The following is a 23,461-nucleotide window of genomic DNA, read 5'->3' as shown; positions in this document are numbered from 1 at the left end:
GACTTCAGGGAGTCCATAAAAACAAGATTTTGGATACACTGGTAGGAGTGTCTATTGAAAGAAGATGGCCATGAAATCCAAATGCACATGAAGTAAGGGTGACAGCCACAATAACCACATCTAGTTTCTGAGACTGCAACGTTCTATCACCAGCAACCAGTGTCCAGCATCAGTATATTGGTGCAAGCTGCAGTGTTGGTAGTAGGAGGCTTTATTGGGAGGAGAACTTCTAGCCTGTTTCTTCAGCCTCTGGAAGAGCTGTGAGCTGCTTGATATCCCTTAATAAATACATTTTCAGCTTTTATATAATTTATAGATGGTTTCTGTTTATTGCACTTAAGAAACCTGAAAGATGTAACTAACAGTTGAAATTGGCAGGACAACTACTATTATCCAAGTTTTAAAGAGATTAAATAATTTGCTTAAGGTCATTTAGGTAATAAGTATTGATCCCTTTACCCATATCTTTTTAATGATGAAAAAAAGAATAGAGAATACAAATACATCTCACTTATTTGCCTCTGAGCTTCCTTAGAGTTGGCAGCATATCTTATTTGACTTTGGATCATTATGTATTAGGTTCTGTTGCTTTCAAGGTTGTATCGAACTATAATTAGGTTATATCAAATTGTAATTTGGTTAGGGAATTAAGTTACATCAAATTGTAAGTTTATTGTAAGACTACTTGTGTATTAAGTTCCTCTGTCTCTATTTTTTTTTTTCACTGCTATTCTCTCTTCCTGGAATCCTTGTCCCTCTGCTTTTCACTGTTCAAAGTCCTGTTCATCATTCAAGACTTAACCCACATATCTTTTTATCAGAGAGGTCTTCTCTGGCAGTCCGTACTAGATTAGTGCTCCAACTCCGCCTGGCCCCCCCGACCTCATTATATGTCCTCAGTGCACCCTGTACTATCCCTATCTGTTAAAAGGTTAACTTTGGCACATTAATATTTTAAAGAGCTTATTTGAACAAACAGTAATTCATGAATTGGGTAGCTCCAAGTCATAAGTGGTTTGGGGCTCTCCCAGAGGTGGTTGAAAGGAAAGCTTTCATAGACACAAACCATAGCAAAGAAATTATTTGATTGGTTAAAGTTTGAGCAGTTGCCTTATTTGGACTCTTGCTATGGGAAGTTCAAGGCAATATAACTCATGGCTAGTTGGCCACTTATGGTTGAGTTTTAAGTTTCTTTTTTTCTTTTTACTTTTTTTGAGATGGAGTTTCACTCTTCTTGCCTAGGCTGGAGTACAGTGACATGATCTCAGCTCACCGCAACCTCTGCCTCCCAGGTTCAAGTGATTCTCCTGCTCAGCCTCCCAAGTAGCTGGGATTACAGGCATGCACCACCACATCGGCTAATTTTGTATTTTCAGTAGAGACGGGGTTTCCCTATGTTGGTCAGGCTGGTCTCCAACTCCCAACCTCTGGTGATCCACCAGCCTCAGCCTCCCAAAGTGCAGGGATTACAGGCGTGAGCCACTGCATCTGGCTAATTTTAAGTTTCATTTTCCTTATGTAGGAACTCAGTGCATTAGAGCTACTTCAGTCTAATGGCTTCCAATTTCATCATTTTATTTTATTTTTGAAACAGAGCTTCGCTCCAGTTACCCAAGCTGGAGTGCAATGGTGCAATCTCGGCTCACCGCAACCTCCACCTCCCAGGTTCAGGCAATTCTCCTGCCTCGGCCTCCTGAATAGCTGGGATTATAGGCACGCACCACCATGCCTAAGGAGGAGGCTGAGGTTGCAGTGAGCCGAGATTGTGCCACTGCACTCCAGCCTGGCGACAGAGCAAGACTCTGTCTCAATTTTTTTAAAACAATAAATTAAAAAAAAAAAAAAAAAAGGCCGGGTGCAGTGGCTCACGCCTGTAATCCTAGCACTTTGGGAGGCTGAGGCGGGCAGATCACGAGGTCAAGAGATCGAGACCATCCTAGCTAACATAGCAAAATACTGTCTCTACTAAAAATACAAAAAAATTAGCTGAGTGTGGTGGCACGCGCCTGTAGTCCTAGCTACTTGGGAGGTTGATGCAGGAGAATCCCTTTAACTCGGGAGGAGGAGGTTGCAGTGAGCTGAGATCCCACCAGTACACTCCAGCCTGGGTGACACAGCAAGACTCCATCTCAAAAAATATAGACATGTTAAAATTAAAAATTAAAAAAACAATTCAAAGGATGGGTGTGGTGGCTCACCCCTGTAATCCTAGCACTTTGGCAGTCCGAGGTGGGTGGATCACCTGAGGTCAGGAGGTCAAGACCAGCCTGGCCATCGTGGAGAAACCCCATCTTTCTTTTTCTTTTTTTTTTTTGAGACGGAGTTTCGCTCTTGTTACCCAGGCTGGAGTGCAATGGCGCGATCTCGGCTCACGGCAACCTCTGCCTCCTGGGTTCGGGCAATTCTCCTGCCTCAGCCTCCTGAGTAGCTGGGATTACAGGCACACGCCACCGTGCCCAGCTAATTTTTTGTATTTTTAGTAGAGGCGAAGTTTCACCATGTTGACCAGGATGGCCTCGATCTCTTGACCTCGTGATCTACCCACCTCGGCCTCCCAAAGTGCTGGGATTACAGGCTTGAGCCACCGCGCCCGGCCGAGAAACCCCATGTTTAAAAAATAATAATAATAAATAAATAAACAATTCAAAAACCCAGCTGGGTATGGTGGTTCACGCCTGTAATCCCTTACTCTGCTCGATGGAACAGAGTAAGGAGGATCCTATAGTAGCCTGAGTAACAGACCAAAATCTTGCTCCACTGTCGCCTGAGTGACAGACCAAAATCTTGTCTCAAAAAAACAAAAAACCGCCGGGCGCGGTGGCTCACGCCAGTAATCCCAGCACTTTGGGAGGCCGAGGTGGGTGGATCATGAGGTCAGGAGATCGAGACCATCCTGGTCAACATGGTGAAACCCCGTCTCTACTAAAAAAATACAAAATACAAAACATTAGCTGGGCATGGTGGCGCGTGCCTGTGGTCCCAGCTACTCGGGAGGCTGAGGTGGGAGGATCGCTTGAGCCCAGGATTTCTGGGCTGTAGTGCACTATGCCGATCAGGTGTCCGCACCAAGTTCGGCATCAATATGGTGACCTCCCAGGAGCAGGGGAACACCAGGTTGCCTCAAGAGGGGTGAACCAACCCCGGCTGGAAACGGAGCAGGTCAAAATTCCCATGCTCATCAGTAGTGGCATTGCGCCTGTGAACAGCCACTGCACTCCAGCCTGGGCAACATGGTGAAACCTTGACTTTACTAAAAATACAAAAAATTAGTTGGGCATGGTGGCGCGTCCCTGTAATCCCAGCTACTCAGGAGGCTGAGGCAGGAGAATTGGCTGAACCCAGGAGGCGGAGGTTGCAGTGAGCCCAGATCGCGCCATTGCACGCCAGGCTGGGCAAGAACAGCGAAACTCCGTCTCAAAATGAATAAATAAATAAAAAGATGGCGGAAAAGCCCAGGCGCCCTGGGTCCCGCCTGTAATCCCAGCACTTTGAGAGGCCGAGGCGGGCGGATCACGAGGTCAGGAATTCAAGACCAGCCTGGCCAGCATGGCGAAACCCCCGTCTCTACTGAAGATACAGTAAATCAGCCGGGCGTGGTGGCTCGGGCCTGTAATCCCAGCTACTTGACAGGCTGAGGCAGGAGAATTGCTTGCACTCGAAGATAGAGGTTGCAGTGAGCAGGCTGCACCATTGCACTCCAGCCTGGGTGACCGGGGAGACTCCGTCTCGGAAAAAACAAACAAACAAACAAAAAATCGCGTTTCCCTTTTGTCGCCCAGGCTGGAGTGCAATGGTGACATCTCAGCTCACTGCAACCTCCGCCTCCCTGGTTCAAGTGATTCTCTTACGTCAGCCTCGCGAGTAGCTGGGATTACAGGCATGAACCACCACGCCCAGCGAATTTTTTTTTTTTTTTTTCAGTGGAGATGGGTTATCGGCATATTGGCCAGACTGGCCTCAAGTGATCCACCAACCTCTGCCTCCCAAAGCTCTGGGATTACAGGCGAGAGCCACCGCTGCACCCGGCAGGCATGGAAGAGGTTCCGCTGGGGTCTGCTCGGAGGAGTCGCTCTGGGGAAAGCGAGTGGAGGTGCTCCTTGACGAAACTGGGGAATCCCGGATCTCAGGGCTTCTGTCCTGGCCTGCCGCCCTGGATCGTCCAGCCTGGGCGGGAGCGGGAAGAAGACCTCGCCCTTCTTGACTGGGGATGCGTGTGAGGGTCCAACTTCGCCAAAGGGCTAGCCCGGGGTTCCCGGCCCTTGGCCCCACCCAGTAGCGCCCGGCGCCTGCCCCCGCCCCCCGTCCCTTCCAGACCTGGCACTCGCCCTCAACAAACATGGCGCCGACGGCCTCAGTACGTCAACCGACACGCCCTCCGCCCACCTCCCGCGCTTCTATTAATCACCGCAGCCGGAAGCCGAGCGACAGAGCCGGCTGTCTGGCTTCCGGGCTGGCGGCGTCCTGCGTGGCTCGTGTGTGGCTTTAAGCTGGCGCTGCAGGGCGGGTTGCTGTAACCCCGGGAGAGCCCGTCGCGGGAGCGCAAGGAGCTGAACGGACTCTGGAGCTTCCGCTCCGACGACCGGCGCCGGGGCTTCCAGGAGCAGTGGTAGCGGCCGCTGCTGCGGTAACTCGGGGCGGGCCCGGGAGGCGCGCGGAAGCCCGGCGGAGGGAGTGGGGGAGCCCAGGCCGCCTCGCAGGCTCCTTTTCTTGGGCGCCCGGGGGTTGGGGGCCCAGAGGAGGTTAAAGATCAGTGGGCTTGGGAGCGCGGGGCTGGGAGAGTGGGGCAGGGAGGGGACCCAGGAGGACCGCGGGGGAGGAGGCGGAAGGAGGAGGAAGCGCCCCTGCCGAGCTCCCTCCCGAGGCGAAGGCTGAGCCCGGGCAGTGTCCTTTTTTTTTCTTTTTTAATGTTTATTATTAATTTTTAAAACATTTTTCGAGATCGGACTTGGCCCTGTTGCCCAGGGTGGAGCTCAGTGGCGCAATCCTAAGTTGGCCCTCGAGAAGGCGGCGGCGGCGACTGCGGTTGCGGCTGCGGCTGCGGCGCGGTCAGAGCGAGTTTCTTTGAAGAAGCCGTGGTGGCTTCAACGTGATGGTGGAGGACGAGACAGGGCTCTGCGGTAAGTGGCGGGAGTCCTCCACCGGGAATCCTCCAGACCTCCCTGCTCCTTGTCCGCGGCTCCCTGCTTTGTCTGGGATGGGTTGGTGGCACTATGGGGTGCAACACTGCCAGCGGCGAGGGATTGGTTCGGGGTGCTGTCAGGTGTTACATTGCCCCCAGTGGGGGGGCGGGGAGGGGCGGGTGTGAGATCCACGACATCATTGCCTGTGTTTGGGAGCTGATTGGCGGCACTATCCATGGCTGCATCGCCCACGTGGGGAGTGGGTTGGGGGCATTGTCTGGGGCTGCAATGCTGGCGGGGGAGGATGGTTTAGGGGGTGCTACACTGCTGGTGGGAGGGAGGGGTGGTATTAAAGGCGTCATGGGGACTACACTGAGACAGAGGTTGGGGGGCTTATTGGGAGAGCTACACAGGTTTGGACTGCCTGTGGAGTGGGGTAGAGGGTTGGTGGGGGCACTCTTGGGGCCGGATACACAGCCCGAGTGGTGGGGAGGCGGCGGGTGGGCCAGGTGCTCTCAGGGATCTGCGCTGTCTGGTAAAGAGCGGGTGAGTGTGCAATTCCGGGCTGCGTGGGTTGTGGCAGGGGCAGGTTGGGTGTGCTATCAGGGGCTACCCGAGCTAGCCATGGGGGTACTTCCCAAGGTGGAGAGGGAGTTTGGAGTGCTATCGGTGGCTGCACTGCCCAAGGCAGGGAGTTGGTTGGGGGCGCTATCCAGGGCCGCACTGTTCCCGACAGGGAGTGAGTTAGGGCACTCAGGATTCAGGGTTGCAGCGCCCGCAGTGGGGGGTGGTTTGGGTGCCATATGAGGGCATCACTGCCTGTGGTGGGGGTCTGCTTGGGGACGCTATCTGTGGCTCCACTGCCCACCCCAGGGAGCCTGTTGGGGGGTTATCCCGGGCTGTGCTGCCCATGGTGGGGGGGGGTGTTTTGCGGGTGCCATCGAGTGCTGCAGTGTCTAAGGCAGGGGCAGGTTAGGGGCTGCCATGATGTGCTACACTGCCGGTGGTGGGGGATGGGGTGTTGGCGCTATCCTGGGGCTGCACTGCCGGTGGCAGCGGGTTAGGGGCTCTGTCGGAAGCTGCACTGACGGTGGCAGGTGATGGAGGTTTCAGTGACAGCAGTGGTCTCTGAGAGAGGAGTGGTCCTCCTCTCCCCGGACTCTAAACTCTAAAGGGCCATCTGCTGCTGCATGGCGGGCACACATTTCTGTATCAGACACCGTAGGGTGACAGGGCCCTGTGGGTGGTGGTTTCAGGAATGGGAACCAGCACATGGGTGGGGAGGGCTGGCTGGGGCTGAGTTTCTGCTGCTCCTGCTTCCCGAGCACAGCCTGGGTGGTCCCAGTGGTTCCTGTGGAGCGGGAAGCCCAGGCACCATGGTGTCTCCAGTCTCTACTCCCTAGCCAGTTTGGGCCAAAAAGAGATGCTGTGGCCTTTGGAGGGTGGGTGTGAGTGCCTTCACTGAAACTGGCCCCTTGCCACCCAGTGGCCAGCATGACAAGGTGGGGGTCTAATGCTACCATTCTCTTGTGTCCCGTTCTAGGCTTTTCTGGCTTTGCCCGCCCAGCTGCTCCATGCCACGAGAAGGAAGAGCTATCTGCCGCATACTGGAGGCTGGAGCCTGTGGCACCACGGCTCGCCTCGCTGCAGTGGGTGGCAGCGATGGAGACTGCAGAGCGCCGGAGAGGTAGGAGCGTGGCTGGCTGCCACCAGGGCAGGGACGGGTGCAGAGGTGGCCAGGTGGCAGCCTCTGAGGTGGCCTTGGTCCCTGGGTCCCCCGCTGCTGTTTATGGCAGGCAGAGCTGGGGTTGCCACCGCTTCTGATGCGCCGTGTGCAGGTGGCAGGTAGAGTTGAGCCATAGGGTGGCAGTGCTGGTTTCTGTTCTTCTGTTCCTTTTTGTCCCTGGTCCAGGGCGCTGGTCACCCTACAGCCACTGGGATGGGGCTGGGCGCCGGTTCCAGTCCTCCTGCTGCGGAGCCTGATTTAGGCACCGCAGCAGGGTCTGGCCCTTAGGTCCGCGTTGCTGGAGGAAGCGGGCAGGATCAGGGGCTGCCACCACGCTGCCGAATGCCATCTCTAAGTGGCAGGTGCAGCAGAATGCACGGGAGGCTGCAGGGCTGGTCTCAGACAGCCTGAGAGTCGCCCAGGGCACCTCCCCCCACCCTAAGATCCGTGCTTCGTTGGCCCAAGCCCAGAGTCTGGGGTCGCAGGCTCTGGGCCCACTGCAGCACCCAGGATGAGTCTGAGCGCCAGTTTCCATCACCCTGTAGCTGTGCTGCCAACCGCCTAAATTAGGCACCATGGTGACATCTGGCCCTGGGATTCCTGCTGCTGGTGGGGGAGGACAGGGCCAGGGGTTGCCACTGATAGTGACTTGCGTCATTTCCAGGTTGCAGCTGTGGCTGAGCCCATGGCAGATTCTTGCGGGGCTGCTCCCCGAGGGCGTGGGGGTCGGGGAGTGTACCGCCATCCCACCCTAGGGTCCTCTTTTCCTTAGGCCTGGCCCAGAGCACAGGTTTGCAGGTGCTGGGCACTGTGCAGCCACAGAGTTTTGACTGAGCGCCTGCTGCCCTCCCGCACCTGCAGGCTGACTGTGGCAGTATCTGGTCCTGGGTTCCATGCTACTGGGGTCAATGTCCAGGGATGCCACCGCTGCTGCCCCATGCCATGTGTAGGTTGCTGCGGCAGCTGATCCCAGAGCAGAGGCTGTCAGAGCTGGTCCCAGATAGCCTGAAGGTCGCCTAGTGCACCAGCCAAAGGGTCTGTTCTTTCTTGGCCCACACCCAGAGTGAGGATTGCAGGCTCTGGGCACTGCACCACTGGCATGGGGAGACAAGTGGTGGGCGGGGGGGCTCCCTTACCTGCTCCACACAAAGCCCGGGTTGTCCGGAGTCAGCTCTCTCTGGGGACCAGCATGTCCCAGTCTCATCCTTGGTCAGCCCAGAGCACAGAGGCCCACTCAGTCCTGGCTCCATATCTTGTGCCAGGCAGGCACAGAGGCACAGAGCCTCAGAAGCTTTGTCTGTGGCTGGCCTAAACTGGTGCCTGCCTCATCCACAGCCTCCGGCATTGCTTCCCAGGCAGCACATCTGTTGCCCGTGGGGCACTTACTGCTTGGCCTCCCAAAGTGCTGGGATTACAGGCGTGAGCCTCTGCGCCCAGCCTGTGGGAACTGTTTTAAATGTCGACTGAGAAGAGGAGACATTGAAAAGTGGCAGGGAAACAGCATTTTCTGACTGCACACCCCACACCAGGCATGTATCAAAAGCTCCGCTAGGAAAACATATTCAGAGAGGTCTGGTAACTTGCCTCAGGTCACATAGCAAGTGAGAGGCAGAGTGGTAGGCAAACCCAGGCCTGCTGGGCTAGTTTCTCCCCCTGTCACGTGGCCCTGGGCCACCTCGAGGGCTGAGAAGTGTGGAAAGTCGGGAAATCTCTGGTGCAAGGCTGAGACCTTTGACGCCCCTGAGGGAGTGGACTAGGGGAACTGGGCCATGCGTGTGAACACCAGGCTGATGACATTTACCAGCTGCCTCCTAACGAAACCCACCCCAGGGCCTTTGCCCCAGCTGCCTCCTCACCACAATCACCCCAGGGCCTTTGCCCCAGCTGCCTCCTCACCACACCCACCCCAGGGCCTTTGCCTCTGCTGCTTCCTCACCGCACTCACCCCAGGGCCTTTGCCCCTGCTGCCTCCTCACCACAGCCACCCCAGGGCCTTTGCCCCTGCTGCCTCCTCACCACACCCACCCCAGGGCCTTTGCCCCTGCTGCCTCCTCACCACACTCACCCCAGTCAAACGGCATTTCTGGTTCTAGATCTTGGATGAATTGTCACACTGTCTTCCATAATCGTTGAAAAATATTAAAGTAATATTTTTCTTAAGCTGCTTACTGGTGCTGTGTACTCTCAAAGCAAAAACAGCCAAGTATGTTATTTTCACAGATGTCAGACTATGCAAGTGTGTTTCCAAAATCTCTGGTTACTTGGGTTTCTAACCCTTCCCCTCAACTATGTAGATGGTATTCTAGTGTTTCCCTGAATTTTCTGTCACAGAGGAAAAGCCAGGGTCAGCCTGATTTTCATTCATTTCTAAGTACTTTTCTCAGATCCCGGAATGGTTTAAAGTTTTCCAGCATTTCAATACATATTCTGCCAGGATATGTCTATGTGAGGATTTCTTTTTATAGAACATGATTTTTTTTAAAGGTCAAGAAAAAATGTTCTCTTTGTTGTTGTTTTTTTCATTGGTTTGTTCTACTCTACTGTGAAAATCTTATTGTATTAATCTTGGAGTTTTAAAATTGGGTTTCACAGCGCTCTCGTCGTCATCACTTTCATTCTGTTATCCTTTTCCTCTACATTCTTGGAGGACTTCTCCAATGTATTCTTAATATCACTGATTTGATTTTCTTTTCTTTGCGGTATCAGTCTTGCTGATGAATGTCTTCATGTGGATATTTAAATGCTTCTTGATTCCTTGCAAATCTTTTTGTTTTTTTAATTGTACTTTAGGTTCTGGGTTACATTTGCAGATCATGCAGGATTGTTGCATAGGTACACACATGGGAATGTGGTTTGCTGCCTCCATCCCCCTGTCACCCACATCTGGCATTTCTCCCCATGTTATCCCTCCCCGACCTCCCCATCCTCCCCCACTGTCCCTCCCTTGGCCCCCGCAATAGACCCCAGTGTGTGATGTTCCCCTCCCTGTGTGTGTGTGTTCTCATTGTTCAACACCTGCCTATGAGTGAGAACATGTGGTGTTTGATTTTCTGGTCTAGTGTCAGTTTGCTGAGAATGCTGGTTTCCAGATTCATGCATGTCTCTACAGATGACATGAACTCATCATTTCTTATGGCTTCATTGTATTCCATGGTGTATATGTGCCACATTTTCCTCGTCCAGTCTATCGTCGATGGGCATTTGGTTTGGTTCCAGGTATTGGCTATTGTAAACAGCGCCATTATGAACATATGTGTGCATGTGTCCTTATAAGAGAATGATTTATAATCCTCTGCGTATGTTACTCAGCAATGGGATTGCTGGGTCAAATGGAATTTCTATTTCTAGATCCTTGAGGAAGCGCCACACTGTCTTCCACAATGGTTGACCTAGCTTAGTTTACACTCCCACCAGCAGTGTTCAAGTGTTCATATTTCTCCACATCCTCTCCAGCATCTGTTGTCTCCAGATTTTTTTATGATCGCCATTCTGACTGGCGTCAGATGATATCTCAATGCGGTTTTGCTTTGCCTTTCTCTAATAATCAGTGATGATGAGCATTTTTTCATATGTTTGTTGGCCTCGTATATGCCTTCTTTTGACAAGTGTCTGTCCATATCTTTCTCCGACTTTTGGATGGGTTTGTTTGCTTTTTACTTGTATGTCTGTTTTAGTTCTTTGTAGATTCTGGATATTAGCCCTTTGTCAGATGGGTAGATTGCAAAATTTTTTCCCATTCTGTTGGTTGCTGGTTCACTCTGTTGATTGTTTCTTTTGCTGTACAGAAGCTGTGGAGTTTAATTAGGTCCCGGTTGTCTATTTTGGTTTTTGTTGCCAATGATTTTGGTGTTTTAGTCATGAAGTCCTTGCCTATGTTACGTGTATTCCTTTTCGTCTCCTTCCATTTCATTTTTTTTTTTTTTTCCTTTTATTCTTTTTCGTGAGACAGAGCCTTGCTCTGTTGCCTAGGCTGGCGTGCAGTAGCACCATCTCAACTCACTGCAACCTTTGCCCCCTGGATTCAAGCAATTTTCTGTCTTTGCTTCCTGAGTAGCTGGAATTACAGGTGCCCACCACCGCTCCTAGCTAATTTTTTGCATTTGGGAAGTAATTGGGTCATGAGAGCGTGAACCTACATCACAGGGCTGTTTCCTAAATGCCGGGGCCAGTTTAATTCTCTCAAGCTCTCATTTTGCAGAGGAGGAATTCCCACCCGAAGGCCCCGCCGCCAGGATATGGAAAAGCTGAAAGCTGAGCTCGGTCATACCAACTAAATCCAGGTTCCCATCACTCCATGACGCGGCCTTCAAGCCCCTTCCCCCTGGAATGGTGACATAGCGGTGGGCTGGCCATGCACTGCCTGACCCTGAGGAGACCACCCAGCTGGGACCCAGGGAGGAGGCAAAGAGGAGACCCCTCAGCAGGGTCTGTTTCTCCTGCCTGGGCTTGTCCTGCACCCAGGGCCAATGTGGTCCTAGGGGCTATCCAGAACCCTCCCTTCCTCTTCCAGGTGTCCCCAGAGCTTCAGAAACATCTGTGCTTAAAGAAAGATTCAATGAAACCATTTTCAAAAAAGAGGATACATACATACATGTAGAAGCAGGAGTGTACAAGCCTGGGCAGCATAGCAAGACCCCACCTCTACCAAAAAAAAAAAAAATTAGCCAGGCATGGGGATGCACGCCTGTTGTCCCAGCTACTCAGGAGGCTGAGTCACGAGGATCGCTTGAGCCTAGGAGTTCAAGGCTGCAGTGATCTCTGATTGTGCCGTTGCACTCCAGCCTGGGCGACAGAGCAAGATTGTGCCTCTAAAAATAAAAATTTTTCAAAAGGAAGTATGACTGTGTCTGTGTGTCAGAGCATGCAAATTTGACAGATGTGTGTGTGTGTATGAGAGAGAAAAGACCACACACACACACACGATGGAAAGAATGAGGACAGTTACAAAGGAAGGAGAGACACACACACCCCCTCAGCCAGAGTGACACTGAGAGGCCTGGCCCACTGGCTGGGGGGCTCAGTTGTTTGAAGTGGCTTGGGTTGAACCAAATAAATGTCACAGCTCTAGAACTGGCACACCCGGCACCCCATTGAATTTCCGTTGTTTTTTTTTTTTTTTTTTTTTTGAGGTTTCAGTGGGACGGGAGAATCACAAGGAATCAGGTGTTTAGAGGAATGTATTGAGTAGAGGTGAGGAACTAGGATATTGAAAAGTAAAAAAAGGAGAGAAGGAAAGGAAGAAAGAGGAAGAAAAAGAAGGAGAGAGAACAGGATGGCCAATCAATATTTTGTGTATTTAAAATGGAGAACTCTATAAATATTTATTGAGTTTACTTGTTCCGGATCTGAGTTGAAGTCCTGGATATCCTTATTAATTTTCTGTCTCGTTGAGTCTAAATCTCGTTATGGGTCTTATTTATCTGGGTATTAAGATGTCTTATTGTTGCATTGATCCTTTTACCACTGTATCTTTGTTGCTTTGAAATCTATTTTATCAAATGTGAGAATTGCAACTCCTGCTTTTTGTTTATTTATTTATTTTTGCTCTCCATTTGGTTGGTAAATTTTTCTCCAACCCTTTGAGTCTTTGTGTATCTTTGGATATACCATTAGGTTTTGGCTTTATCTTTTGATTGGGGGATTTAGTCGATTCAAATTTAGGGTTACTGCCATTTGATGTTAACTGGCTATTTTGTCCATTCGTTGATATAAATTCTTCTTTCTGTTGATGCTCTTTACTTTTTGGTATATTTTTAGAAAGGCTCATACTGGTTGTTCCTTTCTATGTATAATGCTTCTTTCAGAAGTTCTTGTAAAACAGGCCCGGTGATAATAAAATCTCTGAGTACTTGCTTGTTCATAAAAGATTTTATTTTTCCTTCAATTGTGAAGCTTAGTTTGGCAGGATATGAGATTCTAGGCTGAAAGTTCTGTTCTTTAAGTATGTTGAATATTGGCCTCCACTCTCTTCTGGCTTGTAGGGTTTGCTGAGAAATCTGCTGTAAGTCTAATAGGCTTCCCTTTATGGGTAACCTGGCCTTTCTCTCTGGCTGCCCTTAGTATTTTCTCCTTCGTTTGGATCCTGGTGAATCTAACGATTATGTGCCTTGGGGTTGCTCTTCTTGAGGAATATCTTTGTGGTGTTCTCTGTATTACCTGGGGTTGAATAGTGTCCTGCTTTGCTAGATTGGGAAAATTTTCCTGGATAATATCGTGAAAAGTATTTTCCAGCTTGGATTCATTCTCTCCATCACATTCAGGTACACCAATCAAACGTAGATTGGGTCTTTTCACATAGTCCCATATTTCTTGGAGACTTTGCTCATTCCTTTTCATTCTTTTTTCTCTATTCTTGTCTTGAGTTTTATTTCATTAAGTTGGTCTTCGACCTCTGATACCCTTTCTTCTGCTTGATCCATTCTGCTATTTAAACTTGTGCATATTTCACTAAGTTTTTGTTTTTGTTTTTGTTTTTTAACGAAAACAGGGTCTCACTGTTTCCCAGGCTAGACTCAAACTCCTGGGCTCAAGTGATCTAATCGCCTTGGCCTCTCAAAGTGCTGGGATTACAGGCGTGAGCCACCAAGTTTCACCTACTGAATTTTCAGAAAAGCGCCATGAGGTCGCTCTTCTAATCCATGTTACATCTGGTGGGGCTAAGGCTCGGGAGGGGAAGCCTGCTCCTCAGGGTTACTTGTGACACTTGATGAGTCGCCTGTGAGCCAATTCACCCCAAGCCCAAGCCCTTCTCCCATGCACCAGCATGTCCAGGTCCCTCAGCAGCAAGGACACAACGTGGGGCCCCATCAACTGGGGGTCTCTTGAGACCTCTTCACGCCCCACAAGTGGCATGTTCATACATTGGCTCTTTCCTTTGTGTGCATTAATTCATTTGTGTGCATTCATTCATTCTTTCTTTCTTTGGTGTGTGTATTCATTCATTCCCTCATTTCTTGGTTTGGGCATTAATTCACTCATTCCTTTGTATGTGCAGTCATTCATTGCCCCCTCCCTCCCTCCCTCCCTCCCTCCCTCCCTCCCTCCCTTCCTTCCTTCCTTCTTGCCTCCCTCATTCCCTCCCTCCCTCCCTCCCTTCCTTCCTTCTTGCCTCCCTCATTCCCTCCCTCCCTCCCTCCCTCCCTCCCTTTCTTTCTTCCTCACACATTTTTGACCCCTCAGGGCTATGCTCGTTCCATGTGCTTATTGGCTCCCATCTAGGTCATACTGGATAAGAACAGAGAGGACACTTCTGCCGGGCCATCGGCTGGGACCTAGTCCAAGGCAGTGAGCTGTAAGTGGGAAAGGACCACCATGCAAGAGCTCAGCAGGACATGGAGGCCTGACAGGGCTGGGGGGTGGGAGGAACACATCCCGGGTGCCTTCCCCAGCCTCCCCTCCCCACCCCTACTCATTCACTCAACGCCTATCAGGGGCTGCTCGGGGCCTGGCCCCGCCTGCCCTCCTACAGCTCACAGGGCCAGGGTGCCCAGAGAGAATTACAGGACCAGTCTGGGTGCGGTGGTTCATGCCTATAATCCCAGTACCTTGGGAGGCCATGGCGGGTGAATCACTTGAGGTCAGGAGTTTCAGACCAGCCTGGCCAACATGGTAAAAACCCGTCTCTTAAAAATACCAAAACTTAGCTTGGCTCATGTGGTGGTGCATACCTGTATCCCAGCTACTAGGGAGGCTGAGGCAGGAGAATGACTTGAACCTGGGAGTTGGAGATGGCAGTGAGCTGAGATCATGCCACCGCATTCCAGGCTGAGTGAAAGAGCAAGACCTCCAACTTAAAAATAAAAGAGAGGCTGGGCGAGGTGACTCACGCCTGTCATCCCAGCACTTTGGGAGGCTGAGGCAGGCAGATCACGAGGTGAGCTGCATGAGTCTTTGCATGAGTTCCCTGTTTCATGATTCTGTGTAAAGTCTCTGAGGCCTTTGTCAGGTGTGAGGCCTCTGTGTGAGAACCAAGGAAGGTCTCTGAAATTTGCAGGAGGTCTCTGTGGGACTGAATGAAGTCTGTCAGTGTGGTCTCTGTGGGGTTCTCTGAAGGGGTCCGTGTGAGCACTCTGGGAGTCTCGGTGCTGTGTCTCTGTGGGGCACCATGAGGTCTCTGGAGGGCGCAGTGTGTCTCTCTCTGTGGCAGTGAGTGGTCCCGGTGGGCTCTCTGTACGAGATGTCCCTGTGAGGTTTCTGTGGGAGGCCTCTGTGGTTTCCACTGCTGGCCTCGCTGCACCCCATGGGAGACTGAGTAGCAGAGTACCCCTCTGCTTGGGTACTCTTGGCTTGCTTGCGCCTTCCTATGTTCTTGTTGGTCGGCCAGCGTTTCCTGTGGTGCTTCTCCTGGCCTGAGCCGTGGGGTCCACACGTCCAGCTCTTCCACATCCCAGAACTCGCCTCTCGGTTTCCTGAGGGAACCCAGCAGCAGCCAGGCATGGCCCATCCTCAGCAGTCAGGGTCCCAGCTCTGTGACTCACTCTCTCCTGAGCTCCCCAGGGGGACTGGAGCTGATCTCTGCTCCAGGTCCCAGCCCCTCCTGCTGGTCCTGGCTCTGCTGTCACTGCTGGGTCCACCTTGGAGGCTGCCTCAGTCATCTGGGCCCCAGACAGACCTGGCCCTAGGACAGGCCACATGCTGGGGACTGTTGCTGACTGCCCCCTTTACCCCAAGTGCCAACCAGTCCCACATGCTGGGGGCAGGGCCATTCCCATTTTCATCTAAATCAGTGTCACCGCCTGGCACGGTCCTCTCCAGCATGGAAACGAGGCCCCCGGAACTGGGCCTCCTGCGCGCCTGTATGTGCACAAGGCACGGAAACTCCCTCTAGAGACCTCAGACTCCTCTCCCTGATTTGTGGGGACCTCCTGCTTTCCCACAGGGAGAGGGCCCAGAGAGGAGGAAGCTGTGCTGAAAGCAGAGGGAGACAGAGCGGGGACGGCTCCTGCCCTGCCCACCCCCTGCCCATTCTGGACAGGTCACTTCCAGCTGCCTTGTGTGTTCAAATCCTGCCTGCCAGCCTGCCTGCCTGCCTGCCTGCCTGCCTGCCTGCCTCTTCCCCTGCTGGTCTGTGGGGCAAGAAAGGACCTCAGGAGCCCAGGGAGATTTGCTGTGTGACCCCAGCTCAGCTGCTGGGATCCTTCTAAGTAACCACCTCTCCCCTGCGGGCAGTCTTGGGGCTATGTGTATGTTAAAGGTCACCAGACTCCCGAGTCATGCCTGGGGTTCTCTCTAGTCCTTGCTGTTTCACCTGTGGTCAACACATCCTTTTAAAAATTCAATAGGTAGGCCAGGTGCGGTGGCTCATGCCTGTAATCCTAGCAGTTTGGGAGGCCAAGGATGGTAGATCACCGGAGGTCAGGAGTTTGAGACCAGCCTGGTCAACATGGCAAAACCCCATCTCTATTAAAAATGTAAAAAATAGGGGCCGGGTGCGGTGACTCAAGCCTGTAATTCCAGCACTTTGGGAGGCCAAGGCGGGTGGATCACGAGGTCAAGAGATCGAGACCATCCCGGTCAACATGGTGAAACCCGGTCTCTACTAAAAATACAAAAAATTAGCTGGGCCACGGTAGTGCGTGCCTGTAATCCCAGCTACTCAGGAGGCTGAGGCAGGAGAATTGCCTGAACCCAGGAGGCGGAGGTTGCGGTGAGCCCAGATCGTGCCATTGCACTCCAGCCTGGGTAACAAGAGCGAAACTCCGTCTCAAAAAAAACGTAAAAAATTAGCCAGGTGTGGTGGTTGGTGCCTATAATCTCAGCTACTTGGAAAACTGAGGCAGGAGAATCACTTGAACCCAGGGGCTGGAGGTTGCAGTGAACCGAGATTATGCCACTGTACTCCAGCCTGGGCAAAAGAGTGAAACTCTCTCTCTGTCTCAAAAAAAAAAAAAAAATCAGTAGGTTACTATGTGCAAGCTTATTAAAGATGTTAAGAAATTCATCTTCCCTTATTCATTTTGCCTTCTCACTGGTCTGGCCCTCTGTGTTGGGGGTAAATTCGTTTTTAGGTCTATGGTCTGGGAGCTGGAACAGGGTCAGACCCTGGGGTGGGGCCAGGATGAGCCATAGGCCCCTCTATGCCTGTGGAAGGGGTTGGAATGTCAGAGGCTCCCAGGTCATGGCACCGCCTACGGAGCCCTCACACCACTTTGCCTCCTTTTCAAATCTTTGTCTGCATCCTGCTGTAGTTCTACAGAGTCCCACCATCAGAAGCCTCTGCACACACAGGCATGGCCTCCCCCATTCACCCAGAACTACTTCTCTGAAGCTGAGACACACATAGGTGAGACAGACAAAGGCAGGTGACCCAGGAGCAGGGTCATTCACTCATTGCGGGCAGGGGAGCTCACAGACCTCAGCAGCCTCCGTGGAGGCCTCCCCCCAACCCCCACTTTTACATCCACAGTGCTGGAAGGTCTGTCCCCACCCCTCTCCAGAGTGCAAGAAAGGGGGAGGCAGTGGGATGGGGACTCTGTGCTTTGTATGTAGGCTGAGCTAAGAGGGCCCATTTCCATCCCAGCCTTTGCGAGGGAGAGAACGGGCTTCCCAAGGATAGGCATTATCTACTCTCCCCCAGGATATCCAGGGTCAAGACTTCCCTGGCTTCTGAACTCAGGGCTCACACTCTCCCACCCGAGCTTCCACTCTTTTGTGACACATGAAGCTACTTGACTGTGGCAGTCCCTGGAGCCTGCATGGAGATATTCAGTCCTATGACATCTCTGCAAACCTTCTTCCTACAGCTGCATAAAGTTTGAGGTACAGAGTAAGTAGTAGAAAGATGGGTTGAACCATATCTCTGAGTGGGATCTTCGTAGGTGTTCTCATCTTGTTTTTAGAATTTTTTGTTGTTTGTGTAAAGACGGTATTATGGAAACCTAAGTTTCAGTGAAGGAACTCAGGATGAAGCATGACACAAATAAAAGCCATTATCCTTTTATTGGGGGGGGAGTTATTTATTTATTTTGGAATATTAAATGTTCTGTCTTCGGTCTGCCCTGAGGGGCGCTGACTGGGGAGACAGCCTTCTTGGGGAGCAAGAGTTGGGGCTGTCCTGGCCCCGTTGCTCATTGTTGCGTCGGACACTTTTCAGGGACTGTTGATCTCTGATATGCTTCTCTCTGTTGGGGTAACTCTGGCTCTTGAGAGTGGCTTGTTGACTGCTGGCTGCGTAGCCCAGCATTGTGCTGTGTTCCGGGTGGAAGAGGTGCCTGCGGTTGCAGGGAAACCCACAGACTGGGGCTTGGAACTCCTGTTTGTGCTGATTTGCCTTTGAGGCACGATGCTCACGGCAAAGTGTCATTTTTTTCTCCAGCATGTGTCCAACTGCTGCCGTGAGCCGCTCAGCTTCAGCATAGCTGCTGTACACATGTGATCTGTTTTTCACTATTTTCTGGCTCTTGGCAGTGACTGGAACTGGCTTGCTTTTCTTCTCTGAAAAGACCTGCTGAAAGAATTGTTTGATGCTTTCTCCGACGTCGCTTATTGAAGGAGGCTGTTTCTTTGACGGCAGCAGCCGGAGGCCTTCATCCTGACGGGTTTTTTCCGTTTTCCTGACTGGGGTGAGTTGGGGAGTCCTCAGTTCTTCCAGCCTTTCTTCACGTTTTTCTAAGTTGGGCTTCGTTGGGTTCTCACTGTTGTGAGTAGGGGTAAACATCCGGCTCTGGCTCTTGCGTGAGCCTTGATGTTTCGGGTTCTTGGGCTCCTCATACCCCAGGTTGCTCCTTCTGGCTGCCATAAGACTGTCTGGCGTCTGAACAGATGCTTTGGTCAGCACCTGCTTTCTCAGACCTGCTGGTGGTGACTCTCTTAGGAACGTGGCTTTCTCAACTTTTGAGTTAGGCTTAGATTCATAGGTGGCTGAGGAGGGACGTGCACGCTGTGTTAGGGGTAAGGACGAAACCTTTTCCAGTTTAAAGAGCTTAATGGGCTTGAGGACCCTGAGGGCTAGGCTCCAGTTGTGTTTGGCCCACAACCTCACAATATGGCGTCCCAGCACCTGTCGAGTGCACGGATCGAGGAAGGAAAGCTCCTGGGATGTGTTCACACTGGCTCTTTCACTTTTTGGGGTTGTTAGATTGCTGGTCTTCATGTGGGTGTTGGACAGGGGAAAAGCCTGGTTGACAGCAAGCCAGGATCGACGCACACGGATGGGGATAAAGCCCTCATTGAGCTGGCCCAACTTCATGCCCACGTGGGCTTTCAGGATGTTTTCTATATGATTTCTCTCTGTGCGTCTTAATAAATCACTTTCCGAGTCTCTCCTCAAGGGCATCTTCAAGTCTCTTTCTGATTCCTCAGAGTCTTGAGGTTCTGCCCCCAGAACCTTCCCTGGGAAGCTTTCCAGGCACCTGGCTAGATTTTGTGGGGTCTGCCCCCGAATTTGTCCCAGAGGTGTGCACGGATTACTCTCTAGCGGGAACGTCACCTTCTGTATGTCCTTGCTGCTTTCGCCCGTGGACTCGGAGAACTGCAAGGGTCTGAGTTTGCCCCTGCCCTGACTTGTCCCTGGCCATTTCTCTGGAGACTGCATCGGATCCAGAGACTCTTGGGTCATTCCCAGGTTGCTCCAGAGTTCAGGACTGGAGCTTTGATGGATGGTGCCCAGTGGAAGCGCCACTGAGTCACAGTGAGATGGAGTCGTCGGCGTGGAGTCCCGCAGGGGAGGAGCAATGAAGCCTTTCGGAGGAGGCGGAGAGCAGGCCCGAGGATCAGGGGTGTGTGTTGGGTTAGGGAAAAGCGCAGGTGGCTCTGGTGAGGGGTGTTCCAGGGGAAGGGAAGGCTCTGGTGGTTGGGAGGCACTCAGAGGGGAGACTGAGGTGGCCATTGGGCCTGGTGATGGGGTGGAGACGAGAGGCGAAGGATGCTGGGTTTGAGGATCCGGTGAAGCTAATGGGGAAGGCACGGGAGCGGCATCTTCCATCAGCTCCTGAGGGGAGTGGGAGGCTCCATCAGGCGCTCTTTTGCACTCCTCACCTGAGGGGGGATCTGCACCAGAGAGCTGACCAAAGTCGCCTTTCTCAGAATACGGCCTCAGGATGCTGCAGGAGACAGGAGGCACAAGCTGCAGCCAGGAGCAGGCAGGGCCATAGGGCAGAGTGGGTGCCTGGGCCCCGGCCCCTCCACTGCCCCACACCCAGACCCTCCAATTCTCCTATGCCCCTCCACTGCCCCACACCCTGATTCCCCAATTCTCCTCCTGTGCCCCTCCACTGCCCCACACCCTGATTCCCCAATTCTCCTCCCATGCCCCTCCACCACCCCACACGCTGACTGCCCAATTCTCCTATGCCCCTCCACCGCCCCACACCCTGACTCCCCAATTCTCCTCCTATGCCCCTCCACCACCCCACATGCTGACTGCCCAATTCTCCTCCTGTGCGCCTCCACCGCCCCACACCCAGACTCCCCAGTTCTCCTTCTATGCCCCTCCACCGCACTGCACCCAGACTCCCCACTTCTTCTCCTACCCTTTGCTCCAGGGTTTCACTCCCATCCTCTGTCCCCCTGGTCTCCCCATCCCAGGTTAGCTCCTGGGGTGGAATCCCAGCCCGGTAAGAAGGGTGCAGGGAAGGGGAAGTGCCTCACCGCTGCAGTTGTGAAAGCGAGTCCCGAATCCCCTCCAGGCCTGTCAGGAGGTCTCTAGAAGCTGGAAATCAGGAGACTGGGTTAGGGCAGTGAGGGAGGGGCCTGGGATCTCACAGGAGGTCGAGTGGATGTTTCTTGAGGGAAGACCATGGGGAGTCAGACCCTGGAAACCACGTGTCTGTGTCCAAGGCCACATGGCCTGGACGGTGATAGCGAGAGGCACAGAGGGCAAGGCTTTGTTGTCCACAAATGGCTTCCACACACAGACCCCCCCCATCCCCATAGTTCTCACAGCTTCCCTGTGGGGGAGAAAGGACTGGGGTGGTCTCAAAGAGGAGTCAGCCTTAGCAGAGTTGAACAGCTGTCCACAGCCCCCTCACCCCCCTCCTGATTCAGACAGGCATTGGTCTCCTCCCCCTACACTGTGCCCTGCTGGAGAACAGCCAGTCCTTGGCCCACCATGGTTTCATGCCAGCACGGAATCTGAGAGGGACCCGGGGTTCTGATTTCCTTCCTAGGAGCCCCCACCTCAGGCTTCTTCAGTTGACTTCCTCAGACAGAGTCGCCTCTCTCCGGGGACAGACGAGATCAAATGAACTCTAGTGTGCCCGGCAGAGCCTTACCTTTCAGACTGCTGTTTTTCTTCCTGCCTTTGGGCCTCCCCCTCTGCTGACCCTGGGAGAGAAGGTGACCCTGGGAGACAAGAAAGGGCGAGGGGCTGAGACCAGCTCTCGCTCTCCGCCCCCAGTCCGGCTGCGGCGCTCACGAACAGCACAGCTCTCTCGTCTTGCTCAGGGAGCGGTGTGCTTCCTCCCACTCATGTTTAATTGGATGATAAACTGCTTTTCTTCTTAGAAAAACACAAAGAGGGGGCAAGACATGGTGGCTCACGCCTGTGATCCCAGCATTTGGGGAAGCCAAGAAGGGTGGATCACCTGAGATCAGAAGTTTGAGACCAGCCTCGCCAGCATAGTGAAAAACCCTGTCTCTGCTAAAAATAACAAAAATTAGCCGGGCGTGGTGGCGCGTGCCTGTAATCTCAGCTACTCCGGAGGCTGAGGCAGGAGAACTGCTTGAACCTGGGAAGCAGAGGCTGCAGTGAGCGAAGATCGCCATTGCACTCCAGCCAGGGTGGCAAGAGTGAGACTCCGTCTCAAAAAACAAACAAACAATAAAACCCACCACAAAGAGGGATTTACTATATGAGGAAATACATATTTTATACACATAAATACATATGTATTTCATATGTAAACTATAATATATATAATGTATAATGTAATGTAAGTAACGGTAGAGGTGCTCCTCTACTCGAACGCCCAGGCTCAGGCCCAGGTGGGAGGCCCTCAGAGGCTCAGCACAGCCCCTAGATCACCCCACACAGATGAGACTGGGTCCCCAGCCACCTGCCCCAGGAAGGGGCTTATGCGTGCCCCCCCCCCCAGAGACCTCCCCCATGTCCTGACTGGTCCTCACCACTGAGTCCAGGGGTTTGGGTTTGCCCTGACGCCTCCTGAGCTCCCCCTCAGATGGACTTAGAGCTTGGGATGGAAATCCCAGTCCCGACCAAGCCCTGGCTGCTCTGCCTCTCCCTGGAAGGACCATGTTCTGGTCTCTCTTGACACTTCCCATTGTGGAAGTCTCTCCACTGGATTTGGAAAAGTAGAGCTAATAATAGAAAGAAAGGAGAGAAATGTGCTGTGTGGGTCTGGCCTGAGGGCTCCTTACCATTATCTTCTCCCCGGGCGATGGTGAGGGTGGATCACGATGGAAGTAAGAGAGGCAGGGGGCTAATAGGAAATATAACTCCACGACAAATACCAGGGTGAGAAAGATATCCAACACCCATGGTGTAAAGCTGGGGGTGTTTATCCAGAAATCACTAAGAAATTTTAGAGGAAACGGAATATTCGCCATCTGAATAGGTCTGCTGCCTTCAAGCAACTGAGGTCTGAGCATTCCCTCGCAGACTAGGGACTGGGGCCCAGGCCTGCATCACAGAGCTGGGGCCTTTACATCACAAAGGGCCCCTGATTGGGGAGGGGCAGCGAGAGGGGGGAGGCTGACGCAGAGCCCCTCCCCACCCCAAAAGCCCGGGATCCCTCCACTCTCCCACCTTCCAGATTCCTCCTTCCCACTAAGTTTTGTCACTGACAGAACTCAGCCAATTTTCTGTTCTTTCTCCCTGGAACTCAGATATTATCTGGTTCCTTTTATTTGTTGGAGACGGTGGTATGAAGTTACCTATTTTATAATCCTTGAAAATCTGAAGTTGACTCTGAAACTTTGACTATGTACCAGGGATTTTTATTCTCAGAATCTCATTCGTCCTTAACTCCAGCTTTCCCACACAATGTTTTTGTCTTATATCAATCCAGGGACAACATGTAAATTTGTTTTACTCTTATTTAGTTTTGTAAATTTTGAATAGTAAGGTTTTTTTGTTCGTTTGTTTTTTTAATTCCATTTCACTTTGAATCAAAGGGACCTACCCACATACAATTAAGATAATTTTTAAAAATTTTATTTGTGTGTTTATTTTCTTTATAGTTCTGGGGTATATGTGCAGGACGGGCAGTTTTCTTACACAGGTCAATGTGTACCATGGTAGTTTGCTGCGTCTGTCATCCCATCACCTAGGTATTAAACTCAGCATGCATTAGCCATTTTTCCCGATGCTCTCCCTACCACTGCCCTCTCCCAACAGGTGCCAGTGTGTGTTGTTCTCCTCCCTGTGTCCACATGGTCTTGTTCAGCTCCCACTTATAAGTGAGAACATGTAATATTTGCTTCTCTGTCCCTGTGTTAGTTTGCTGAGGATAGTGGCTTCCAGCTTCATCTACGTGTCTGAAAAAGACATGATCTGATTCATTTTCATGGCTGCATGGTGCTCCATGGTGTATATATACCCCATATTTTCTTTATCCATTGATGAGCGTATGGGTTGATTCCATGTCTTTGCTGTTGTAAACAGTGCTGCAGTGAACATACACGTGCATGTATTTTTGTAATAGAAAGATTTATATTC

At 52.0% G+C, this 23,461-nt stretch overlaps 1 protein-coding gene and 1 pseudogene across 2 annotated transcripts in view; one reads left to right on the top strand and one right to left on the bottom strand.

Moving 5' to 3' along the window:
• Window positions 1-4,423: 4,423 nt before the first annotated feature.
• LOC108590327 (HAUS augmin-like complex subunit 6) overlaps window positions 4,424-23,461 on the top strand; it is a 32,250-nt pseudogene continuing 13,212 nt past the window's right edge. The window contains exons 1-3 of the transcript XR_013534635.1: window positions 4,424-4,624; window positions 4,939-5,117; window positions 6,664-6,807. The product of XR_013534635.1 is annotated as an HAUS augmin-like complex subunit 6 (transcript). The remainder of the gene's footprint in view (window positions 4,625-4,938; window positions 5,118-6,663; window positions 6,808-23,461) is intronic.
• Window positions 17,766-22,379, bottom strand: LOC100415728 (spermatogenesis-associated protein 31C1). The gene is made up of 4 exons (XM_035307264.3): window positions 22,162-22,379; window positions 21,057-21,126; window positions 20,434-20,494; window positions 17,766-19,886 (listed from the first exon to the last, which is right to left on the bottom strand). Exons 1-4 carry the CDS (start codon window positions 22,348-22,350, stop codon window positions 17,819-17,821), a joined length of 2,388 nt encoding a protein of 795 aa, XP_035163155.2. The 5' UTR covers window positions 22,351-22,379; the 3' UTR covers window positions 17,766-17,818.

This window comes from Callithrix jacchus, chromosome 1 (genome assembly GCF_049354715.1).
Source record: "Callithrix jacchus isolate 240 chromosome 1, calJac240_pri, whole genome shotgun sequence".
Taxonomy (NCBI): domain Eukaryota; kingdom Metazoa; phylum Chordata; class Mammalia; order Primates; family Cebidae; genus Callithrix; species Callithrix jacchus.
This window is presented reverse-complemented; position numbering and strand designations above follow the sequence as displayed.